The 22739-nt window shown below is 36.1% G+C and overlaps 1 protein-coding gene across 2 annotated transcripts in view; it reads right to left on the bottom strand.

The window, feature by feature from the left end:
• Nucleotides 1–363: 363 nt before the first annotated feature.
• LOC107733605 (gamma-aminobutyric acid receptor subunit beta-3-like) overlaps nt 364–22739 on the bottom strand; it is a 42333-nt gene continuing 19957 nt past the window's right edge. Inside the window, exons 5-10 of one of the 2 annotated variants that reach the window (XM_016545291.1) lie at nt 19916–19998; nt 18041–18178; nt 14067–14219; nt 5812–6056; nt 4371–4451; nt 364–2433 (exon numbers count right to left, since the gene is read on the bottom strand). In XM_016545291.1, the coding sequence (XP_016400777.1) occupies nt 2086–2433; nt 4371–4451; nt 5812–6056; nt 14067–14219; nt 18041–18178; nt 19916–19998 (1048 nt within the window). In that variant the 3' untranslated portion in view covers nt 364–2085. The remainder of the gene's footprint in view (nt 2434–4370; nt 4452–5811; nt 6057–14066; nt 14220–18040; nt 18179–19915; nt 19999–22739) is intronic. The other variant, XM_016545292.1, reaches the window with a different exon arrangement.

The following is a 22739-nucleotide window of genomic DNA, read 5'->3' as shown; positions in this document are numbered from 1 at the left end:
TAGGCATATATATATATATATATATATATACACACACAAAATGAGCTGGCCCAGATCCGGCATGGTGCTGGACCAGATCCGGCCCACATTTGGGCCAAATCACCATAAAGGAATCCGCATCTGGTCCAGAGCTGACCCAGTTCTGGAAAAACGGATCCGTGCCGGTATTGGCCCGTTGTGCCAAAAGACACCGGCCCGAGTCCGTTGTGCGGATCTGGACCAGAACTTCAGATGGGTCTGGGCCAGATCTGGCCCAGATGATTTTTGCTATCTGGGTAATGATGTTGATAATGACATAAATTTATTAAAAACACCTCATCAGAATTTGAAATAAGGCAAAACCAATTACTTGAAAGAGTAAAGTTTATTCCATTTCCTCATTGTCCTCAGGACATTCAACCCTCTAATCATTTAAACACATTTCATAAATAGAGATCTGGTCATTTGTGGGGTTGACTGTACAGAATAAAACCTCAGAATTGAATATTAGAAAAAAAGAAAGAAACAAATGGGTCAAATGTGTGGATTGTGGGTTATATATTTACAACATACAATAGAAGAGGGAAGAAAAGTAATTAAAGAATTAATGAGCATCTACTGGCACAATGCAACTGCAAAGCAACCTGTTAATATGACATGTTAACAGCACACGGGGGATATTTTAAAGAGATTTATACGTATATTCAGATGATTTGCAAGCATGAGTATACAACATTACTCTCAACCAGACAGCAGTTTTCAGCCCCTGAAACAGAGTAAGTGCATATGACCGGTGGTAAAGAAATCTCCCAAAACAAAATCATATACAATCAGTGTAGAATCTCTAAATGCAAACAATATCATGCTGTCTAAATCTATGTAATTGTTGTTGCTGTACACAAGGATATAATACAAATTAATCACAACAAATATGATGTGAATACTGACAATCAGAAAAATTTGGGTCATTTTCATGTTGGACGAGAACCTGAGACAAGTTTTAATGCCAACGTATAATTACCTCAAATGCATTACAAGCTTTTACATTTACCGTCAATGGAAATAACCCTCACCAGAAGGGAAGGAAATGAAGTGATGTGTTGAAAATAGGCCATACAATGTTCACAAAAGACCCACACAATGATATCTGAAATGAAACAGGCATTCTTTAAAAATGGAGGGGAATAAAACACCCAAACCTCTCACTTGAAAATCATACAGTAATGCTACACATCTACTAACAAAAAACAAAACACAATGTCAGGATTGTTCGTCTAGTTATGCTTGATGTTCATGATGGCATCGTGGAAATCCTTTGCAGGCCCTGATTTACATACTCCACATTTGCAGTATTTATTTATTTTTGTTCTTTTTCTTCATTCTTGATATTCTTGAAATGAGATAAGTGTACAATTATTATCTTATCTTGCATGTACTGAAGCACTTTACATGATGATTGCAAAAAAGTGGCGTATAATCATATCAACCCAAGACGGATGAAAATCATGTTCCAAAAGCATATCATAACATGATTACATACAAACTTTGTCTAAATAAGATCATAACAGCAACCTTTAGTGCAGCTGATGTTTATGTAGCGAGCTTTGAAACTGAAGACATGATTTGACCTACAACCCTTGTTATATACTGCATTTCAACAACTATATAATCGTCTTTCAATAATAGTCTCCTGCGCTCCAACAATAAAGACTTATTGGCATGAAACATTTGCAATTAGCATCTTTCAATTGGAATAACATAGCAACATGTACAAATTAAAAACAGTTCTGAGTGCATCATGCGGAAGTCCTATGGCTTCAAAAATTGCAACATGTATGTACAGAGATAGTCTTTAGAAAACTGATTTTGTGTATGTGTGAATGGGAATGTTTGAGCACATATGTACGGTATTGTGAGAATGGGTTTTAGTGCAGGTAGCCTTCCTTCTGAACCCTTCACAACAAAGGTTCAATTGTAGAAAAACCTTGATATATATGGCGCGCAAGTACGTCCCTTAAGTACGTCAGAGCAAAAAAAGTCTCTATTTTCCACTTGGCAACATAAAAAAATATTGTGAAGGGGCAAAAACCCATTGATGTCTCAGGCCTAATTCACGTAATACAGCCAGTAGATCAAGTTGAAAAGAGAGAAAGCTGAAGGAAATATTATCCGTGACCATCGATCGATGGCGTTCACGTCTGTGAGGTCAGGGATTTTGATTTTGAGCTGAGAAGAGCGTCTACGTAGCCGCGGTTTCTTGGGCTGCGTGTTCCTGTCCATGCTGTGGCGGCCATCGGGCCGTGCAGTGCTCTGTTTTCGATACTGGATCCCTGAGTTATCGAACACCATTGAAGTGGAGTTTCGGGCCTCGCTAACGCTGGTGGTGACCTCATTCCCAGCCACCTCATTGTGGATCTCCAGGGTGGTCAGAAGGATATTTCCCTGGGAGTCCACCTGCAAGCACAGACAATCCTGGTTACCACGTTTGTCTTTAACTTTATAAAGCCTACTGTATTATATTTGATACAAAAATTTCTAAGGCCATGATCAAAACTTTGCTGAAAAAAAGCTTCTTTTTCTAGTTGAGTGTGAGCTCCACTAAAGGTTCTAAAAGGCACTAAAGGTGAGTGTGAGCATCTAAAGGTTCAATAAACGGATACATTTACATTTTTTTTTTCATGTCAGGCTTTAAATGGTACACAATTGTACAAACAGTAATATTAAAAAGTAATTTAAAGTTGATAAATAAATAAAAAAATGATAAATAAAAAGCTGATCACAAAAAAATAAAGAATGAAAAAGCCGTCAATGTGCTCAGAACAGTTCTTTGCACAAAAGTGAAAGACAACTAGCTTCATGAGGCTATGTTTATCACAATCTTGTCATTTGAATTAGATTCATCAGTTACATTATGTAACCACTACATCGGAATGCTCACAAGAAAAAAATAATAAAGGTATATATGTAAAGCCCTGCCATAGACACATGACACAGACATTAATTACCACTGAAGTGCTGGGATCTCCAGTACAGCATACAGAATTGAAAAGCACTCATCTTATAATCTCTAGTACTACAAAAACATCAACATGCTAATGCATCATTGTAGTAACAGTATGATAATGAGATGCTCTAAACAAAGTTATATTCAGTATAATTACATTGCACAACTGTAAGCTCAAATCATATTTAGGTTATAAATGGCTGTTTTGTTAATGAGCTGAATCGAGACTACTGTAAAAAAAAAAGAACAAGTTGCACAAGTTGGTAACCTTACAAGGATCATATTAGAGAGCAGAAGTTTTCATCTATCAAGTGTAGCTTTGAAACTGTAATGTAACCTAGACAACATAGGAGCCCTAAAAAAGCAATTTATTTGTCATAATCTTATTTAATCAATAAAAAGAAATTTGTTTATTATATGGTGCACACACAGAACAGAATTACTGTGGATTAAAATAACAGTATGAAACAAGGGAAAAATGCTAAATGACACAAGTAATTGCTATTTTACTGAAAAGCAAGTTCAGGCTATTTCACAAGAGGAGATCCCTCCATGAGACTGATTGTTTATTTACTGTTACCTTAGAGTCTCCGCAATAATAAATAATTCAGAAATACATTCTTGCAAAAATATCATTACAATCTCAAGCTCACGTCGTAATCTTGATCAGTGTTTGTGATGGGGTGAATGAGAGAACCGCAACAGTACATGAGTATAGCATATTATTGCGCTGTGGGATGATGAGCACTGAACCAGAATGTTCAACTGAATGAAGTGGATTTCTGGTAATCTTGCTGAACTTTCAACTGGACCAGAAATCACACCATTACATATGAAGGAAGAAAAAAAAAAACAAAGAAACAAAAGCTGGCACAAAATAACTTGTGTTTTGAGTGGTTCTCAACTAGTTTTGAATCAGGACCCAAATTTTACATTGGATATCAAGCAGCGACCCAAAAATGTAATTTTAAAATGAAAAGTTTCTAAAATCAAACTTTGTCATTTATTAGCATTACATGAACTGCATTAGCAAAATTCTAAATAAAATAAAATAAAATCCAAAATTGATATGACAGAATAATATAAAAAATAAATTTGTTTTAAGATGTTTCTTGAATTTTTATGGTTTCATGCATTACAGTCTACCAAGTGCTTAAAACCATTGAACACTCAGTCTTGGACATTAACAAGAAAACATATGGGAAGCATTTTCTAACTTTCTAAAAGTTAATAAGCCTATTTTTCCTAGCTGTAAGAACATATGTACGTACGACCCACCAGTTGAGAAACACTGTTTTGCGGCAAAAGAGAGGGAAACTGTTGCTAGGAGGATTTCAGGAGGAAGCTTACAAACGTTGACACAACAGCCAGCAAAACACACACTCACCCCTTGTGAGTGATGGTGGCCTTGTACCTGATTGGATTGTTTAACAGATGATGGCTTGCAGTTGCCTCCCTCCTGAACAGACTAGTCAGAAAAAACACAAACAAGAGTTTGTTCTTCATCTGCTATAAACCACAAAAATCTCAACTTGAGTCTGGAATTTGTCTTTTGATTAAAAGGGAAAATGACATATTTCAGGACATTGTGGTTGTTGCATAACTATTCACATGCGGATGACAGTGGCCATACAGTATTTCTGACACAATATTCCAGGGTCAAACATGCAGGAAGAATAATGACTTTCATCAGTAGTGGGAGAGGCTCTTAAATAAACTTAAAAAAAAAAACTGCAGCATTTTCCAGCAGGAAAGTATACGGTACCACTCGAAAAAGTGCAGCATGGAAACAGCATATGGCTTAGCAAACATGTTGCTTAATTTGATCATATTAACACCATGTCCTAACCAGACATGATGTGACAAGATTCCAGCAACAAGCAATTTGTCAAATCACAAATCAATCAATAATCCATCACAAATCACAGTCAAACAGAAGAGTGTGCTTGCGGGATCTCTGCAAGTGCACTGCACTCGCAACAAAATGGGTAAGTACATAATCTAATTCATAAATATTAAACCATTTTAACATTATTAAATATACATACTGAGTGACTGATACAATCTTTGTTATGGAATACAGTTGTTTGTTCACACTGAGTTTAAATGTTACTGATCATGTTTCCTTTATTTTCAAGATAAATTAAATTACCCATAGGCACTTTAAGCATGGCTATAAAGGGTCACGCAAAATGATATTCAAACTTATTTTAGACACTTTTAACATTAAATAAAGCACATAATCATCACTTGAGATGATCATTGTCATAGTCTGTATGTTGCTGTTCCAGCCTCTAATTCGCAGAAGTAGAAACCTTTTCTAAAATAGAATCCTGTCATGCGCTGAGTATTGCGGTCACAGCTGGTTATGACAAAACCTCTGTTTAACATGGAAAAGATGCCTTTTATTGCCTGTCGAAGTGTCGGGGTGAGGTGTGAGGATTATTTGCATGCAGCACGTTTTTGGTTCATGGTTTACATTTATAATTGTATCAGTTATAAAACAGTGTTGTACAGTACTGCCCCTAGTTGTCTAAAGCATTTTGAAGGCTTTTACAAATCTTTATTTCTTTTAATATTGCAGTGTTGTCAGCTAATGATGTTGCATTGTTACTTAATTTTCACACACTTCATTACTGTTACTTAGAAACTTCACATTTGTGTTTTTTCCTCTTCTTCGCTCATGCTATTGTATCATATCCCCCACAGCTACCATAACACAACTTTTCATTTGAAAAAAATTAAACATGCTAACACTCAATTCTTTAGCACACAATACAGTCATTCTCCAAACTGGCATGATTGCAATGGATAAAAATGACTTTTACCATGTTGCCGTCATACTTGTTGCGGTCGTTATTGGCTTTTTCAGCTTTCTCGGCCAACTTCTTCTGCATCTGAGGTACGTGTCCAAAGAAAATGTAGTTGACAAAAGCATATTCCAGCAGAGCCAAGAAGACAAAGACGAAACAGCCCATCAAATACATGTCTATGGCTTTGACATAGGGGATCTTCGGAAGTGTTTCTCTAAGGTGGGTGTTGATAGTGGTCATGGTCAGCACAGTGGTAATACCTGTATGGGAAAATTGCATTTATTATTATTAATAATAATATTTAAGTAATATTAAATAATAAATAAATATAAAATATTACATTTAATAGTTCAGCAAAAATAAAAAAAAGTCAATTTTTTTGATAATGTTGCAGAAAAAAATAACATCATACAAGTTAGAAACGCCATGAAGGTTAGTAAATAATGACAGAATTTTAATTTTGAAGTAAACTATCCATTGCAAACTTTATGCACAGATAGTCCTTCTCAGTACAACCAAGTGTAAATAATTTGAAAGTACAAGCTTGTGGAAGGCAGAACACATTGACACTGAAATTTGAGGGAAAGACTCAGCCAGGGATGAAAGCGCTCTCATTTGACACCTCTGTTCCAACGCCCACCATGAATCTGGACTCTGAGAATGGGTGCTACAGATTGAGTGCTGTGACAATGTTTAAAATGCCAGATCCGAGACCTGCTTAGTAAACGGAATTACACAACCACAATGCTGTCAAATCTAGCTATGAATAATCCACTAATGATGGCAGATGCCTGGTTAACTTCATAATTGATTGCAATACCAAATAAAATGCTGTTTTAGCCTTTAACTGACAGCTTCCGAACCTTTAATTGCCACTACAAAGCCACAACACTGCACCCTTTTGTATATTATGCATTATGTGAGTGCTAACCTTATCTCATTATAGCCTATTGGATTCATTTGTACCAAGGCCAGATCTGAGAAATTGAGAATAACATACAGAGTATAAAACAGCATGACTGATCAACTTGGCCACAGCTGAAGAGAACAGCCCAGGACTGTTGTTGTATTTTTTTCCTTGAGTGTCTTCCTCCCTTTCCCCAAGCTTTCCCAAATGCTATTCATATTTAATAGAATGCGTTATATTATAGATTATATTATATAAATAGAAAAGTCAATAACATTTTTCTATTTTCTATACATTTTATTGATTCTATGCTGTGATACTCTATTCTGTTTATTGTATGAGTCAATCCTGAGTCAGTATCACTGTAAGGGGAGCAATACTCCAACTGCTCAAACACCCACTCGGATATGTACAAACACACACACACACACACACACACACATACACACACATACACACACACACACACACACAGAGAGAAGAGAACACAAATATACTGTTGAAACTCCCACTCTGTAAAATATCTATTTTCCCAAACTTTTTCCAAACACCAGCAATCTGCCATTATTCAGAGTTCTCTCAATTCTTTCAGATGTGTGGTGACTTTTGGGAAATGATGGTTGTAGATGAGGTAAGACGAAGAGACCCTCTGACCAACATATATAATACTTATATTAGATTTTTTTGAAAGATTTTATGATATATATATATATATATAATTTTAGATTCTTTTTTTATGTTTTGATGCCACTAACCTGACAAACCTTGCAAATCCATTGTCAAAAGTGCTTTTATCAACAACAACAAAAGAAATCCCTGCATGCCTTCACTCCCACGACTTGTGTAAAGTCAGCCAATCAGATTGGAGCTTGCCAGATTGAGAAAGTGCTTTCCAGTTTTGTGAGCAATATGCATCAGTCAGATGGTCAGCAAACAGGCTGTGGGCGGTCTGAGGACGTGCCGTCTGAGAGTGAGACCAGTTGAGACATATATTAATGTAACTTAGCACTGCTTTCAAGGAGATTTCCTTATGAATAGCCTTGGTATCAAAACAAAAATCACTGTCTATGTGTAAACAATGATAAACAATGTCAAAAACATATTTGAGGTTAAAAACAGTTTCTTCTGAAAAGGTATTTTGAAAAAGTCTTTTAGTCTATACAGAGAAAGTTGACAGAATTAATAGTTTTTTGGACCCCAACGTTCATCGTTTTGTAAAAGAAAGTAACTCTGAGGGTGATGACAGAACTTAAATTTTTAGGTGAACTATCCCTTTAACATGACCCTATGTGTCATGTCTGCTCTGCATATTTAGTAGTTCTACAGTACCTTTCTGCAAATCTAATTTTCAGATTAGACATAAATCTGCTTTACGAACGTCGGCTCCTGGTTAACGCTGCCACTCAAATCAATGTGTTTGTTGCCGACTCTGCTGTAGCTGTGGTGGGACATAAGTGTGAATATGCCTGACTGCAGCAAGAAATGAAATTGTCAATATTTCTGTTGCCCTGCAAAGGACCGACCTCTTTTACAACAAACACAGCAAGGCTCCATCATAGTTGAGCTAATTTCTCAAACAAACTGCCAACTTCCTCTCCAAATCACATTGCAAAACTACTTGAAGACCTCAAGGAAGTAATGAGCATACATCCCGACTATAACAAGCCTGATCTTAGCTTAGATCTCTAGCACTAAAGTTACAGACTGTTACTTTGGGTTTTTCCTCTAATTACAGTGTAATTAGTGCAGGACAGTGTGCTTTACAGGGGACCTTGTCTCCGTCACATTCACACTCCCTAAGGAATGCTGTTACCTCGTTAACGAGAAAAGGGTCTCGTCGACTGACTGCAAAGCAGCCATGTCCTAGTTTCTACCCTGAGCAGCATCACATTAACATTTAAAGTTACATTAAGCACAATTCCTGGAATTACAATCCAGGCACTTTTCGAATGAGACTCTGACTACCCAGAACATCTCAAACAGTGGGTTTTAAAATAATCTACATGCTTTTCTTATATTCTCTTGTCTCCTGACTATTTAAATGGCTTTAATAATTTAGTGTTAACCCTAATGCTGCAGAGAACAAGTTTCCCACTGAATAAAATGATTTCTTTACAGAATTTTGAGGTGAACATCCTTTGTGTTCACCTAGATTATGCGTATTCTTTAACAGTGTTTCCCAACCTTTTTTTGTCTTATACTCTAACCACCCCACAAGTAAAAAAGAAGAAGAAGAAAAAAAGGAATTGATCGAATTTTCATTGCACTGGATATAATTAACACTATTAAATAAATAAAGAGATGCAATAACTTTTGTCTGATGACTTTATATTGTCTAAATGCACATTTTCATCTAAACAATTTTGTTTAAATAAGATTTAGCTTTTTCTGCCTTATAAATAAGTTGAAAGTTATAACTATACAAAAACAGTGCACTAAAGCAGTAATATTGTGACATATCATTACAAATTATAATAACTGTTTTCTATTTTAAAATATTTTAAAATGTAATTTATTCCTGTGATGACAAAGTTGAATTTTCAACAGCCATTACTCTACAGTCTTCAGTGTCACATTTTTTTTAAAATAAATAATTTATTTATTATTCATTTCAAGCAAATAGATAATTTCTTTAAAAAAAAAAATTTCTGACCCCAAACTTTTGAACGTTCTATGAATAATGTGTATATTAATCTATAACACATTCAACTAATTAATATTCATTGAATTATATGTAATTTTATAAAGCAATAGCTACCCTTGAGTTGCTGCTGATTGGATAGGAATCACTGGTCTTTAGAATCAATGACCCATCTGTCATAATCTCACAGAATTAACTTTACATAGCATCATCAAATTTTCTACTGTAGAAAAAGGTGAGCTGTCACAGAACTGCACAAAATAGCAAACTAACATTAGCATGTCTAGCCTCTCAGACCTTTTATTCACAAGCTTTATTACTGGAGTTGAATATTAGAATGTAGACTACAATTTAACACTTCACTCCCACAGTGTGTTCACTGTAAAGGCCCGAGTCCCCAGAGTGAGAGAGGACATGTGTGGGCAGATGGATGCCTGTCCTAGCTTACATAAACTCAAAAGCAGCGTTCTGGTGTGAAGAAGAGGACTGTACATGGAGCACACTGCATTGATTTGTGCATGACCAGGTCACAGCAAGGGAGAATCAAACTCAGCTCAGCACAGAGAGTTCAGCGCAGGGGAGTTATCTAACCAGAACAAACATCTACCTTCACACAGACCTGTCTGCAGTGAATAGTGTAGGATGTCGTTCTTTTGAGTTGGACTTTAGAAAGTGAAATGCACAACATCGGCAAGCACTAAAGATGTATTTCGGATTGCTTTCAGGCACTTTGACTAGATGAGTTTAGTCACCCAAAACTGAAAACTTTGTCTTTATTTTACTTACCTTTATGTAATTCCAAACCTGTACAGTATGGCTTTTACTGTACAAAACAAAAGGTTAAAAGTTGAAGGCCACTCATTTCAAAATGATGAAAGGGAAGATGGTCAATATCCAAAATGACAAAAAGTACAATTAATGTATTATAAAAAGTGGTTAAAATGATTTGTGTGCTATATTTCAGATCTTCTAAATAGTGCTGGGCGATATGACCAAAAATTTATATCACGGTATTTTCCAAAATTATACCGGTTTCACGGTACATGGCGGTATTTTTTTTTTTCATGCATGACCGGGTGCTAAACATATTTTCTACTGATTTGCTTAGTAACACATACAGCTGTTCCCTCACTACAGTGCAACAGTGAAAAGGGACCCCTTTCAAACAGTGTCACGTTCCGAACGTTGTTTAAGCGACATACACCGGTATTGCGGTATTTTAAAAATTCATATCATAACAAAAATAAACACCGGTATTCGGTATGAACCGGTATACCGCCCAGCACTACTTCTAAAGCTACATGTTGTTTTAAATAAGAACTTGCATGGTTAAATAAAAGTTAATGATAGCTTTGTGTGAGGAACAGACAAAAATAACACAATATTCACTGAAAATCTTGACATCTGTCCTGGAAGAAGATTACAGAACCGGCTTTCTGACAAGATGCGCGTTAAATATCGCATGCGATTTATCGTGCAGCCCTAGTAGCAACTCATAAAGGAATTGTTCAATAAATGTGTTGATCCAGTGCACAAAACCTTTCTTAATTCTGATTTGTTCAAGAATCTGACTTCATCACACAAAGCTATAGTATGATTTCAGAAGACAATTTATATTTTGTGGTGCTTTTTTTTTATTCTTGAAAGCGTCGGTCCCCATTCATTTTAATTACATTGAAAAAGATAAACCAGTACATTACATAAAAATTTCTGCTTTTGTGATCAAAGAAAGAAGAGGTTTCATATACTGTAGGTTTGGAATGACATTGGGGTGATTAAATGATGAAGAAGTGACTGAATCATAAAAAAGTGGCCGTTTAATATTAGAGCCAGACACAATGCAAGTTTGCGAAAGAAAGAAAGAAAGAAAGAAAGAAAGCTTAATAGATATTTGGCAATTGGTAATTTTAACGAGATTAGGAATGTACATTAAAAAATAGATTTTGATTTCATGTCGATTTCATTGCTTCCAGTATTTCATATGCAGTGCTGGACTACAAATATAACTCACCATATGCTCTGCTTTAGTCATTAGCCAGTCTTGAGATCTTATGATAACCTCCCCTGAAAATCGATATGCCTGACCACATCAGCAAAACAATCGGAAGACATCAATGAAACATCATCTACATCATTCGATATGTTTGCTTCTTGCATCATTTGATAACTTCTTTTTTGAAATGAATGAAGTCCTTAAGTGTGCTGCAGTAATACAGTGCGAGATATAGGACTGGGGCCGGGCCGGATGTGGCTGCAGAGAATATATGGAGTCAGTGAGCAGTGGGAGGTGGCGAGACAGAGGCATTTAAGGCAGAGATTCATCTGTGCTGCAGCATACCTTGGGATTGAAATGGAAGTTAAATGTAATTGTTTTCTAGCTGCATTGATCCTTTTGTTTTCATTTGGCTGCCTGGCTGTGGGAGGACATCAGAAAAAGACAAAGAAAAAGAGGAATAGAAACAGAGAGAGAGAGAGAGAGAGTAACAAAATAGATAGTGGGGGTGGGGGGCTTGTAAAGATGTGTAGAGGCAGGTGAGATGGGTGGTATATGTGTGGGGGACTCCTTTCTTCCAGTGTAAAGTGTTCTCATTTCTCCACTTAACATGGTTAATGAGGACAATTTCCCTAAAGAAGGCCCATATCCAACATATCACATCCATCTCAAAGAGCTGCACCTGAGTGCATGAACAAACACACTCTCGCACACATTAAACATGTGATTAAAAAAATATTGTACTGCACTCTGTGATCTATCTCTGTGATTTAAATATGCCCAGATGATAATATTGTACATGCACAAAAGACTCTTCAGTAGAAGCTTTTGTAAATCCGAGCTCCTACGTTCCGAGTTTGGTGTCAACACAGGCAGTGAGTAGGCTGGAGGCAGTAAGACTGAAATTTAGTTTAAAAGACGCTCACAGTATCTCTGTTTCACAACCAAGAAAGCTGCCTTGCTGTCAACTGTCTAAATAGGCAGGTGCCTCCTAGGCAGCATCCTGAATGAAATGGAACAAGCTGCTCATATTTTTAACTATAGTTCAATTATACAGTAGCTTTGGATATAAAGGTAGTTAGCAATACTACAGACTAATAATAAAAAGTAGTCAACTGCATTATTTCAATAGGGGAGAATATTACAATTATATATGCTATTATTAAATTATACCATATACAACGTTCATAATTTGTGATAAGATTTGTTCATGTTTTTTAAATAAGTCTTTCTCGCTCCATTTAGAGTATTTGATCAAAAATAGAGTAATATTGCTGAAATATTATTACAATTTAAAATAAACGTTTTCTATATAAATACATTATAAAGTGTTATTTATTCCTGTCATGGCAACTGAATTTTTAGCAGCCATTACTCAAGTCTTCAGAAATCACATGATCCCACAGAAATCTGATAAAAGTAAATAAGTAAATAAAAGTATTATTTTCTTGTATGTATATAATTTTACATATAAAAAGGGATATTACTACTTTTTAAAATTACTGAAATAAGTATTAAAATATTATTTTTAACTTCAGTGTAAAAATAACGTCACACAAGCATTTTTGAATGGGTCAATAAAAAATGTCTAAACAAATGGATTCACTAAAAGTCATCAGATTTTCTTCATTTGACAAAGAGTGTAAATCTTAAGTATTTATTTGTTTAGTTCGCTTGGCTGCAAATCTGGATTTTACATTTAAAGAATTTTTTTTTTTTTTTTTTTTGCTACTCAAAAGTTTGCAAGCTACTCAAAAGTAGCTTGTTGCTGGAGAAGCTACACTATTTTTGTAAACTCTTTTGTAAAGTCTTGCTACTGAAAAATTTGGTAAAGTTAGCCACACATATCTACTGTACATTGTAAAAAAAATCTACGATTATTTGAATATGTTTTAAGAAAATATTATTTAAATTTCTCTACTTTAAAATTTCATTTAATTCAATTAGTTACTTTCCATTTTTTTGCCGTTGTAAAAGTTTCTAGCAATTTCTGTATTTTGTATTTTCTGTAATTTCTGTAAGTTTTCAGTATAGCACTCTTTGTATAAAAATACATGACACACACAAATGTTACATACTATATAAATGTAGACAGTAAATCTCTCAGGTTTTTGCCTTCACAAAAAGACTCCTTAGAATTTGGGCAAAATTTGGAACCCTCTTCATAATGGAAATGTGTCTTAAAAGGAAGTTTATGCTGGGTTTTGAAACAGAGCTTTTGTGTCTTGCTACTCGCTGCAGCTGGAGAGGTTCTGTAGCCTTTCGGGCAAACTGAGTCACTCCTCATTCTGGAATAACAACATCAGAGCAAAAACACACATACTGAGAACAGTCTCTCTCTCTCTCTCTCTCTACGTGCAGTCGCTGTAGTGTGTCAAAAGCAATGGGTGTGTGGCTACCTGGGTCAACCCTGTTCCTTGTTAAATGATGCATGCGCCCCTACAATATCTGTCTGTGTATGTGTCTGAGTGTATATGTGTGTGTCGGTGTTTGTCTGGAGGCAAGATCCAAGAAAAAGTAAACCAAAGGGAGGGCGAGGACTCTGAGGAGACCTGGCGTGCGTACAGAAAAAGTTGCAATTCAAATAGAATACTGAATGTTGGCATTCTAGTTATTGGAACATCCAACAATGTGCTGTTAAATAAAGCATGCACATCCACAGTGGAAACGACAGATGACATACATCCTGTCAGCTGTATACAGGACATCCTAATGAATAAATAGCATACCTAATGCCACTCTGGCTGCTGAGGCATCATAGTTGATCCAGAAGGAGACCCAGGACAGGATGGTGATCAGGATTGAGGGCATGTAGGTCTGCAGGATGAAGTAGCCGATGTTTCTTTTTAGCTTGAAGCTCAAAGATAGTCGAGGATAGGCACCTGTTAAAAAAATAAGAAAGGTAGTCAAAGAATATTAAAAAGAAAGAGAAGCGAGGAAAAGAAGTAAATAGGCAGACATGAGAGAGAAAAAAGACGGATATTTATTTCAAAAAGCCTTTGGAGAAATTCTCTACATTTTACATCAGTAGCACTGGAGGGGTAGCTTTTGTTGCTATGGCAACTGGCAAGCATGCACAAAAAAAAAAATCTGTGATTTGTTGTAGCTTAGCCTTAAGCACAAACACCACAGTGTGAAAGGAGACAAGAAAAGAGAATGAAATAGTGAGTAAACATTAAATGTTAAAGCCCCCTATGAAATCAAAACAAGACTTTTATGGCTTGTAGTCCATGTCTATTAGTTTTGAAGCCATCTATTCATTAGAACACTTCTAAAGGCCCGTTCACACCAAGAATGATAACTATAAAGTTCACACCAGCGGACGAGCACACTCGTCTGCCACTTTAAATTCTCCAGCTCGTTATAGCAGGATTGATTCTGATTGGCTGTCAAAGTTTTTATCATTCATCAGATGGAGAAAATCATTCTGAAAGTAATTTCAATGATATTGTTTCTCTGTGCCTTTATTGTTATAGCTGTGGTGTGGACTCCTAAATTCTTTAACGATTTTTAGAACTATATCTTTATCGTTATCTTTATAGTTATCGTCCTTGGTGTGAACAGGCCTTAAGAGTCAAAAAAACAAATACATTATATAAATTGAAAATGTACAGGAAATTGGACCAAAAACATACTTAATGTGCACTATAAAGATATTTCAATGAAATCTTCTATAAACAGAGAATGCCCTTCCCCCTACTGAAATAATATTCTCTCTAAACTTATATATATATACAGTATATACAGTACAGTCAACACAGTAAAGTCAGAAATAAATTTTTCTATTAAGGGGCAATTTTTATCCCATGGAATTTATCTTAATTAGCTTTTTTATTATTTATTTATTTTAACTACATATAAAATATACTGTTATGTATTGTCATTTGTATGTCAAAAACTTTTATATTCAATTCGATTCAGACTCCAAATAATGAAATGTCAAAAAACGTCTCGGTTACGTATGGTAACCCTCGTTCCCTGAAGGAGGGAACGGAGCGAGGTGGAACACAGGGACCCAGCTCGGGCGGCTTGTGAGCGGGCCGGAGAGGGGTGTGAGTGTGGGGTGCAAGGCTCACCTGGTTCCATGGGTTGGCAGAGGGTACATGAGTAGGGCCTTTGTTGACGCTCTCGAACTGCCCGCTGCTGCTGGCTGGCGGAGGAGGAGGATGAGTGAGGTCCAGCGTTAGACTGTCCGCAACTCTCCGTGCCCTCCTGGGACCCAGAGATAAAGGAAACTGCTCTTTTGTCGAGAATTTGGGTACCGTCGGCCGTGAGGCCAACGGCGGGAAAAAATGAAGCGAAAAGCTGGTATGCATTGCACCTGCTGCCTTATTATACTCACACTGTGATCAGCGGCAGCTGGATGCAATAATTGCATGCCAATGTGCATTGGCTTGTTTAGTTTACACTCGAAGTGGATTGGTCTATCGAAGCGATATCCCAATTCGTCGGTCACCGACGTGACTCGGAGTGACCGACTGAAAGGGAATGTCACTTTTATTCATACAGAAAAAAAAAAATTATAAAAAAAAAATGTAATCAACAACAACAAAACTCCTTACAAAGGCAATTTTTGCCATTATATTTTTAGTACTTTTGTTATATTCTGTGACATTTTTGGGCCAAGACCCAAGACAGATTGATTTGACCACATTTACCACTGTTTGGGGAACTTTTACAGACAAAATGCAGTAATTTCAATAAAAAGCCACACATATTTTGCTGCTTGGTTTGAAAGTGACTTTTGTGTGAGCTGTGTTTAAAAACATTGCTACACTATTGACAACATACCTTTTTGTCTGCAAAATTTTGTTGAAATTTCACTAATGTGTCCTTTAATATTAAGAGTTTGAATCCCTGTTTAATGTTGAAATAAATTGTTCAACCCTGTTCAAGTCTGTCATCAGTCAAAAGAACAGAAGGGGTTAGTATCAACACATCATGGTGAAATGTTGCCTTATAATACCGATATGATGCAAAAATACACAAGAGTGATCTGACACTGAACCATGCAGCTTATGTGATGAGAAATCTCTGCTTAGTTATTTATGGAGGTGAAAAAAGCAACTAACAAGCATTCAGCCTAGATACACATACACACCCAAACATGCACACAACCTATGAACAAAATCACACATCCTACACACATATAACACAACCTACAGATGCACATTATGCAACCTGTACACATATTACAGTCTATAAAAACATGCTACGTAAACTACGTTATGAACTTAAGCTACCTACAAATACTTTAGACTAATTACTTATACCTTACAAAAACCTTCCCACACAAATCACGTACAGACACACATATGTAACACTCCCCTCATCTTCTATTGGTCAGAGAAACAGATGTAATTTTGGGCTGGTCATGGGGTCAAGGTTTGGCTGGTTAGCCTGGGTCCTTTAGCATCTGCTAGAGGGGGGAGTGAATGTACAGTGCTCTCTTCCACCTTCAATACCATGACTGAGGTGAGACCCTTGGCACCAAACCCCCAACTTCAGCTGCAGCAAAAAAGGCTGCCCACTGTTCTGGGTGTGTGTTCACGGTGTGTGTGTGTTTCTTCACTACTCACTGCTGTGTGTGCACTTGGATGGGTTAAATACAGACCACAAATTCCGAGTAAGGGTCACCATACTTGGCCACACGTCACGTCCTTTCCTTCTATATACAATGTGGACCCAAAAATGGTCATCAAATCTTCTTCATTGACAGCCAATAAAAATAGTCTGAATTCTGACAACATTTATCTTTTTCTAGAAAAAGCTTATCATGGCATCAGCAATACAGTCACATCCTCCTCAATCACAACCTCGCGATTCCCAAAATCCTTTTCAGTATGTGCAGAAGATAGCCAGTCTCTTTCTATGTGTCATTAATTCAGGATGGGGAATAATCATTACAGCGCTGCCTCTATGAATGCCTTAGATTTAGAAGAGAATAATTTATGCAGTGGGTCTTCTACCTCATGAATATGTGATGGTTTGTATCAAGTGGCTGTTTTTTCCCCTCTCTGACTCCATCTCTCATTTTCTCCCCCCTTCCTTCTCTGCTCTTCTTTTTAGAAGCTTGAGGAAATAGAGTGGTAATTGCTCCTCCATTATTACTGGTCTGTTTTATCATGAGGAGGGAAGATATCTGATGCACAGGCCCCAATTAGGCAGCTTTTCAAATAAGCGGTCCATGGGAATACATTCTCGAGAGGGTGCGGCCAGAAAACAGGACACCCAGAAAAAAACATTACAAAGAAAGGCATGAATAATAGAAATCACCACTTTTCTGCATGGTAAATACACTTGGTTAAAACATTTCAGCTTGTTCAGAGCTTTAAAATGTTACAAAAACCATAAGAACCATTTTGTGCAGACTTCATGTCAGGGTCTTTTTTGTAGTAAACTTGCACACTGACCCATGTCTCAGAACTTAGCTATACACTTTACTCTTCATCTTAAGGAGTCATGACTGCAAGGTTGCAAATATTAATCATTTGTCACCTCATATGTTGCATTTGGAATAAAGAGGCAGGCACAATCTAAACAGTTTTAAGTTTCAAGCTTGTTTATCACTTCATGTTTCATTATAAATAAAGAAGCAGACACAAATAATTAGTTTTAAGTAAGCTTCAAAGATGCTTAAAAAAGTCTCCTGCAATCTTTTTAGTCTTACTGGTTATAATTTCAACCTGTCTTGCTACTTTACCTGTGGAAAAGACAACATTTCTGGACACAAGTTTGTAGTCCACGATGGAGAACTGTGGGAGCTCGATGCGTGACACACCAGTCACTGCATTTTCTCCTCCCTTCCAGTAAAACTCGATGTCATCTGTTGTGTATCCATCTACAGGACAAGCAGAAATCAAATCATGTTTTAGGGGGAGATTTACTGAACTCAGACAGTGCTTCATATTAAAATGTATATATTTATGCAACTTTTCCCTCCTTTTCAATTCTAAGGTTGTGGTTCCTTGAAATTGGATCTTTCTTTCCATAATTAGTGTGTGTAACATATGCTGAAAAGTAAAAAAAAAAAAAGGAAAAAAAAGTGCATTGTTAGCATAATCATGCATATGAGCATCTGTTTTGCACAAGTGTGGGGAGCTGTTAGGAGTCAGATTTCCCACTGTGATATGAAAAAAAAAAAAAAAAAAAAAAAAAAAAAAAAAAGTCAGCACAAGTGCATTGTTAGCAGAATCATGCATATGAGCATCTGTTATGCACAAGTGTGGGGAGCTGTCAGGGGTCAGATTTCCCATTGTGACACAGACAGCTCCATTTCATAACAGCATTGCTATATTTGTAAACCATAATGGTGGTTTTATTAGTGTGCATATGAAGCACTGTGTACAATTAGAGTTGGGTTATTCGGGGGAGTGACTACCATATTCTGTAAGTGAATTTACCTGCTAAAAAAAATCAGGTAGTGACAACTAAATTGTCATTCAAATTTGTACACCACTAAACTGAACAACTAGTTGTTAAAGCAGTGGTGTAATTAAAAGTGATGGTCCACAGAGAGTTGATTGTTTAAATGCAATTAATGAGCATAAACAAAACGCTGCTTCGGTCAACAGAGTTTTACAATTACATGTGCCATACAAGATTCAATACCCTGCAGAGTCTCTTGGAGTAAAATTTGTTTTTGGGGTGTTTGGAGTCAAAAATATTACTCTTTATCTTTTTTGATGTAACTAAAACAATAAAATATTTCCCTTATTGTGCTTTCAGTTAGCCTGCTAACTGATTAGCAAGCTAAGCTAAAATTCCATTATGCATTCAGTTCAAAACAATCAGCCTGCTAAGACGACATATCCAGCAAAAGGTACCTCATAATCACCACATAAAAAAGGTTTAAATTTGAGCAACATTCAAATGTTTAAGGTCAGTTTTTTTAAAAGAAATGTATACTTTTAGTCAGCAAGGATGCATTAAATTGATCAAAAGTGACAGTAAAGACATTTATAATGTTACAAAGATTTCTGTTTTTAAATCAAATGCTATTCTTTTAAACTTTCTATACATAAAAGAATCCTGACAAATATTACGACGCATCACAGGTTCCAAAACAAATATTAAGCAGCACAACTATTAATAGTACATTGATAGTAAATCAGCTTATTAGAATGATTTCTGAAGGATCATGTGACACTGAAGACTAGAATAATGGCTGCTGAAAATTCAGCTTTACTATCACAGGAATAAATTGCACTTTAAAATACATAAAAAAACTTATAAATAATAAAAAAGCAAAGAGACTTCTTTTGTAAAAAAAAAAAAAAATTCTTACTGACCCCAACCTTCTGAACTGTAATATATATGGTAAAATTGATGTGGTAATATCACATTTTCTATTCAAAACCTATAATGAAGTGTAATTATTATTATTATTTTAGGCACCATAGCAGAAATATACAACATTATATTCAATAATACTGCATATTAAATTTTTGCAGCTTCACCAGTGAGAAAAGCACCAAACTAGCACTGACCAGTATAAACCAGCTTGAAACAGCATGGAAATGTATACTGGTCTTTGCAGCAGGGCATGTGTAGGTGAGTGAGGAGAAAGAACACTTACAACTCTCTATCTCCAGAGTGCAGTTCTGCTCATCTAATGGATACCTTCTCAGATCCATCATGCAAGCGGCAGTGGTTGTGATTCTAGAAACACAGAAACACACACACACACACACACACACACACACACAGGTCACAGAAAAATCAAAGCCACAATTCTATACATTCAGGTACTCACAGCTCTTCTACAGTAGTATATAGCAGGTCTTGCATTTGCTAAACAACACTGCAAAACGTTTGTGTGTCTCATTGTAAACAAGATGAGCAAGATGCCTTCAAAGGGATTTTGAACCAAATATAGCACAGAGCATATGAGTGGACATGAACAAATAGTACAGATTTTAATATATATGAAAATGCGTTTTTTTGTCCCATAAAAGTTGCTACTGAGTAGTAGTATTGCAAGTTGCCAAACAAGCTCAAAGAAAGCCCACATCTAATTTCATTCCATTCATCATGTCACTTTGCTACAAGTGTGAGCTTAGACTAAAATGTGATGACAAATGTTCTTTGTGAGTCAATATCAATGAACATTTAAAGTAAGGTTTGGTTTCGCATCCAGGTAACGATACAATCCAGGTATTGATTTTTCTTACTGGTAACAGCTGAAATATCATAAGTGGAAGATCATGTTCAACCCTTCTAATCTTATCTGGATGAATGCATGGCCATGGTCAGGGGTGCAACCAAGTGGGGCTCACTAAAGTCCTCTAAGGCAGGGGTTTTCAAACAAGAGGGTACTAGTAGATTATTATGGTTTCAAATTTCTTGAATTAATTTTTTGTCCCAGGCTCTGTAAATTTAAGCCACATCCTGGAAAAACATCATTACTTAAGTGTGGTCAATTTTACTGTTGTTCCGTGAATTTTCGTAGACAAAATCCAGTCATTTCATTAGGAATCCATGTAAATGTAATTAATATTATTAGAAAATACGGGATTAGTTTCCACTGTTATTCTGATGATACTCAACTATATATCTCAACAAGACCAGATGAAACTTCTAAATTATCTAAGCTAACAGAGTGTGTTAAAAATGTAAACGATTGGATGACCAATAATTTTCTCCTATTAAATTCTGATAAGACAGAGATATTACTTATTGGACCAAAAGACAGTACACAGAATCTCTTGGATTACAATTTGCAACTAGACGGATGTACTGTTACTTCCTCTACAGTCAAAAATCTGGGTGTTATATTAGATAGCAACTTGTCTTTTGAAAATCATATTTCCCATGTTACAAAAACAGCATTCTTCCATCTTAGAAACATTGCCAAGTTACGAAACATGTTACCTGTTTCTGATGCAGAAAAGCTACTTCATGCATTCATGACCTCTAGACTCGACTATTGTAATGCACTGCTAGGTGGTTGTCCTGAATCTTCAATAAACAAGCTACAGGTGGTCCAAAATGCAGCGGCTAGAGTCCATACCAGGTCAAGAAAATATGATCATATTAACCCAATTTTACAGTCTCTGCACTGGCTACCTATTAAGTTCCGTATCAGTTACAAAATATTATTACTTGCCTATAAGGCCCTTAATGGGTTAGCTCCTGCGTACCTAACTAGTCTTCTACCACGCTACAATCCATCCCTAAGGTAGCAAAACTCTGGACTTTTGGTAGTACCTACGATAGCAAAGTCCACCTAAGGAGGTAGAGCTTTTTCGCATTTGGCTCCCAAACTCTGGAATAGCCTTCCTGATAACGTTCAGGGTTCAGACACACTCTCTCTGTTTAAATCTAGATTAAAGAAACATCTCTTTGGCCAAGCATTCAAATAATGCATCTCATAATCTTGTACTGCAGTTATATCTGATCAAATGCACATTATTATTCTTTAGTTTGGGTTAAACAGATCAATTTTGCTTGGTTGGAACAGCAGCTACGCTAATTATGTCTCTATTTGTTTCTCTGTTTTTGCCACGGGATGTTAACTAGGATTTACACAAGCTTCAGTCTGGATCCAGAACACCTGAGAAGAGATGATGCCAACCCCTCAGAGGACCTCAGATGATGCCAACCCTGAAACAACATATTGAACTACCACATTTTGCTATAAGTTTGATTGCATCATATAATAATTGCTGTTAATAGTGTTCATCGTCTGTTTGATTACGTCTTTTATTTATTTTTCCATACATTTCTGCCATATGTACATTAACTGACAGTCACCACTGATAAGCTACCACTAAATATTGTAGAAACTTAATTTGCTGTAAAGTTGCTTTGCAACGATTTGTATCGTGAAAAGCGCTATACAAATAAACTTGAATTGAATTGAATTGAATTGGGAATTTTGCATGGAGGTGAAAGATTTATGTAGATTTTCCAACTGGTTCAAGTTGCTCACATGGGTTTGCTGCACTGACCAACAGAAAGCTTGGTTCTAAAGTTTCTTCTGTGTTAAATGCATTGCTACACTACTGATAAGAGACAATGGACCTTTTTAGTCTGTGAAATTTCTCCAATGTGACCACATATTAAACTGTGATTTATGCATCGCTACACTACTGATAATGGACAATGTACCATTTTACCTTTTGAAATTTCAAATAAGTTTTGCTAATGTGATTGTGCCTTTACACATAACAACTAGACAGATCATTTGAGAGTTAAAATAACTCCATCATGCATTCAATTAAATTGTTTACTTGTTTTTTTATCCCTACAGATATATATTCAAGTAATAAAGTTTTTTTTAAAGGTGCCCTATTATGCCCCTTTTTACAAGATGTAAAATAAGTCTCGGATGTCCCCAGAGTGTGTATGTGAAGTTTTAGCTCAAAATACCCCACAAATAATTTTTTATAGCTTGTTGA

This window comes from Sinocyclocheilus rhinocerous, unplaced genomic scaffold, assembly GCF_001515625.1.
Source record: "Sinocyclocheilus rhinocerous isolate Xijiao unplaced genomic scaffold, SAMN03320098_v1.1 scaffold4023, whole genome shotgun sequence".
Taxonomy (NCBI): Eukaryota; Metazoa; Chordata; class Actinopteri; order Cypriniformes; family Cyprinidae; genus Sinocyclocheilus; species Sinocyclocheilus rhinocerous.
Note: the sequence above shows the minus strand (reverse complement) of the source record. Positions and strands in the feature narration are given on the sequence as shown.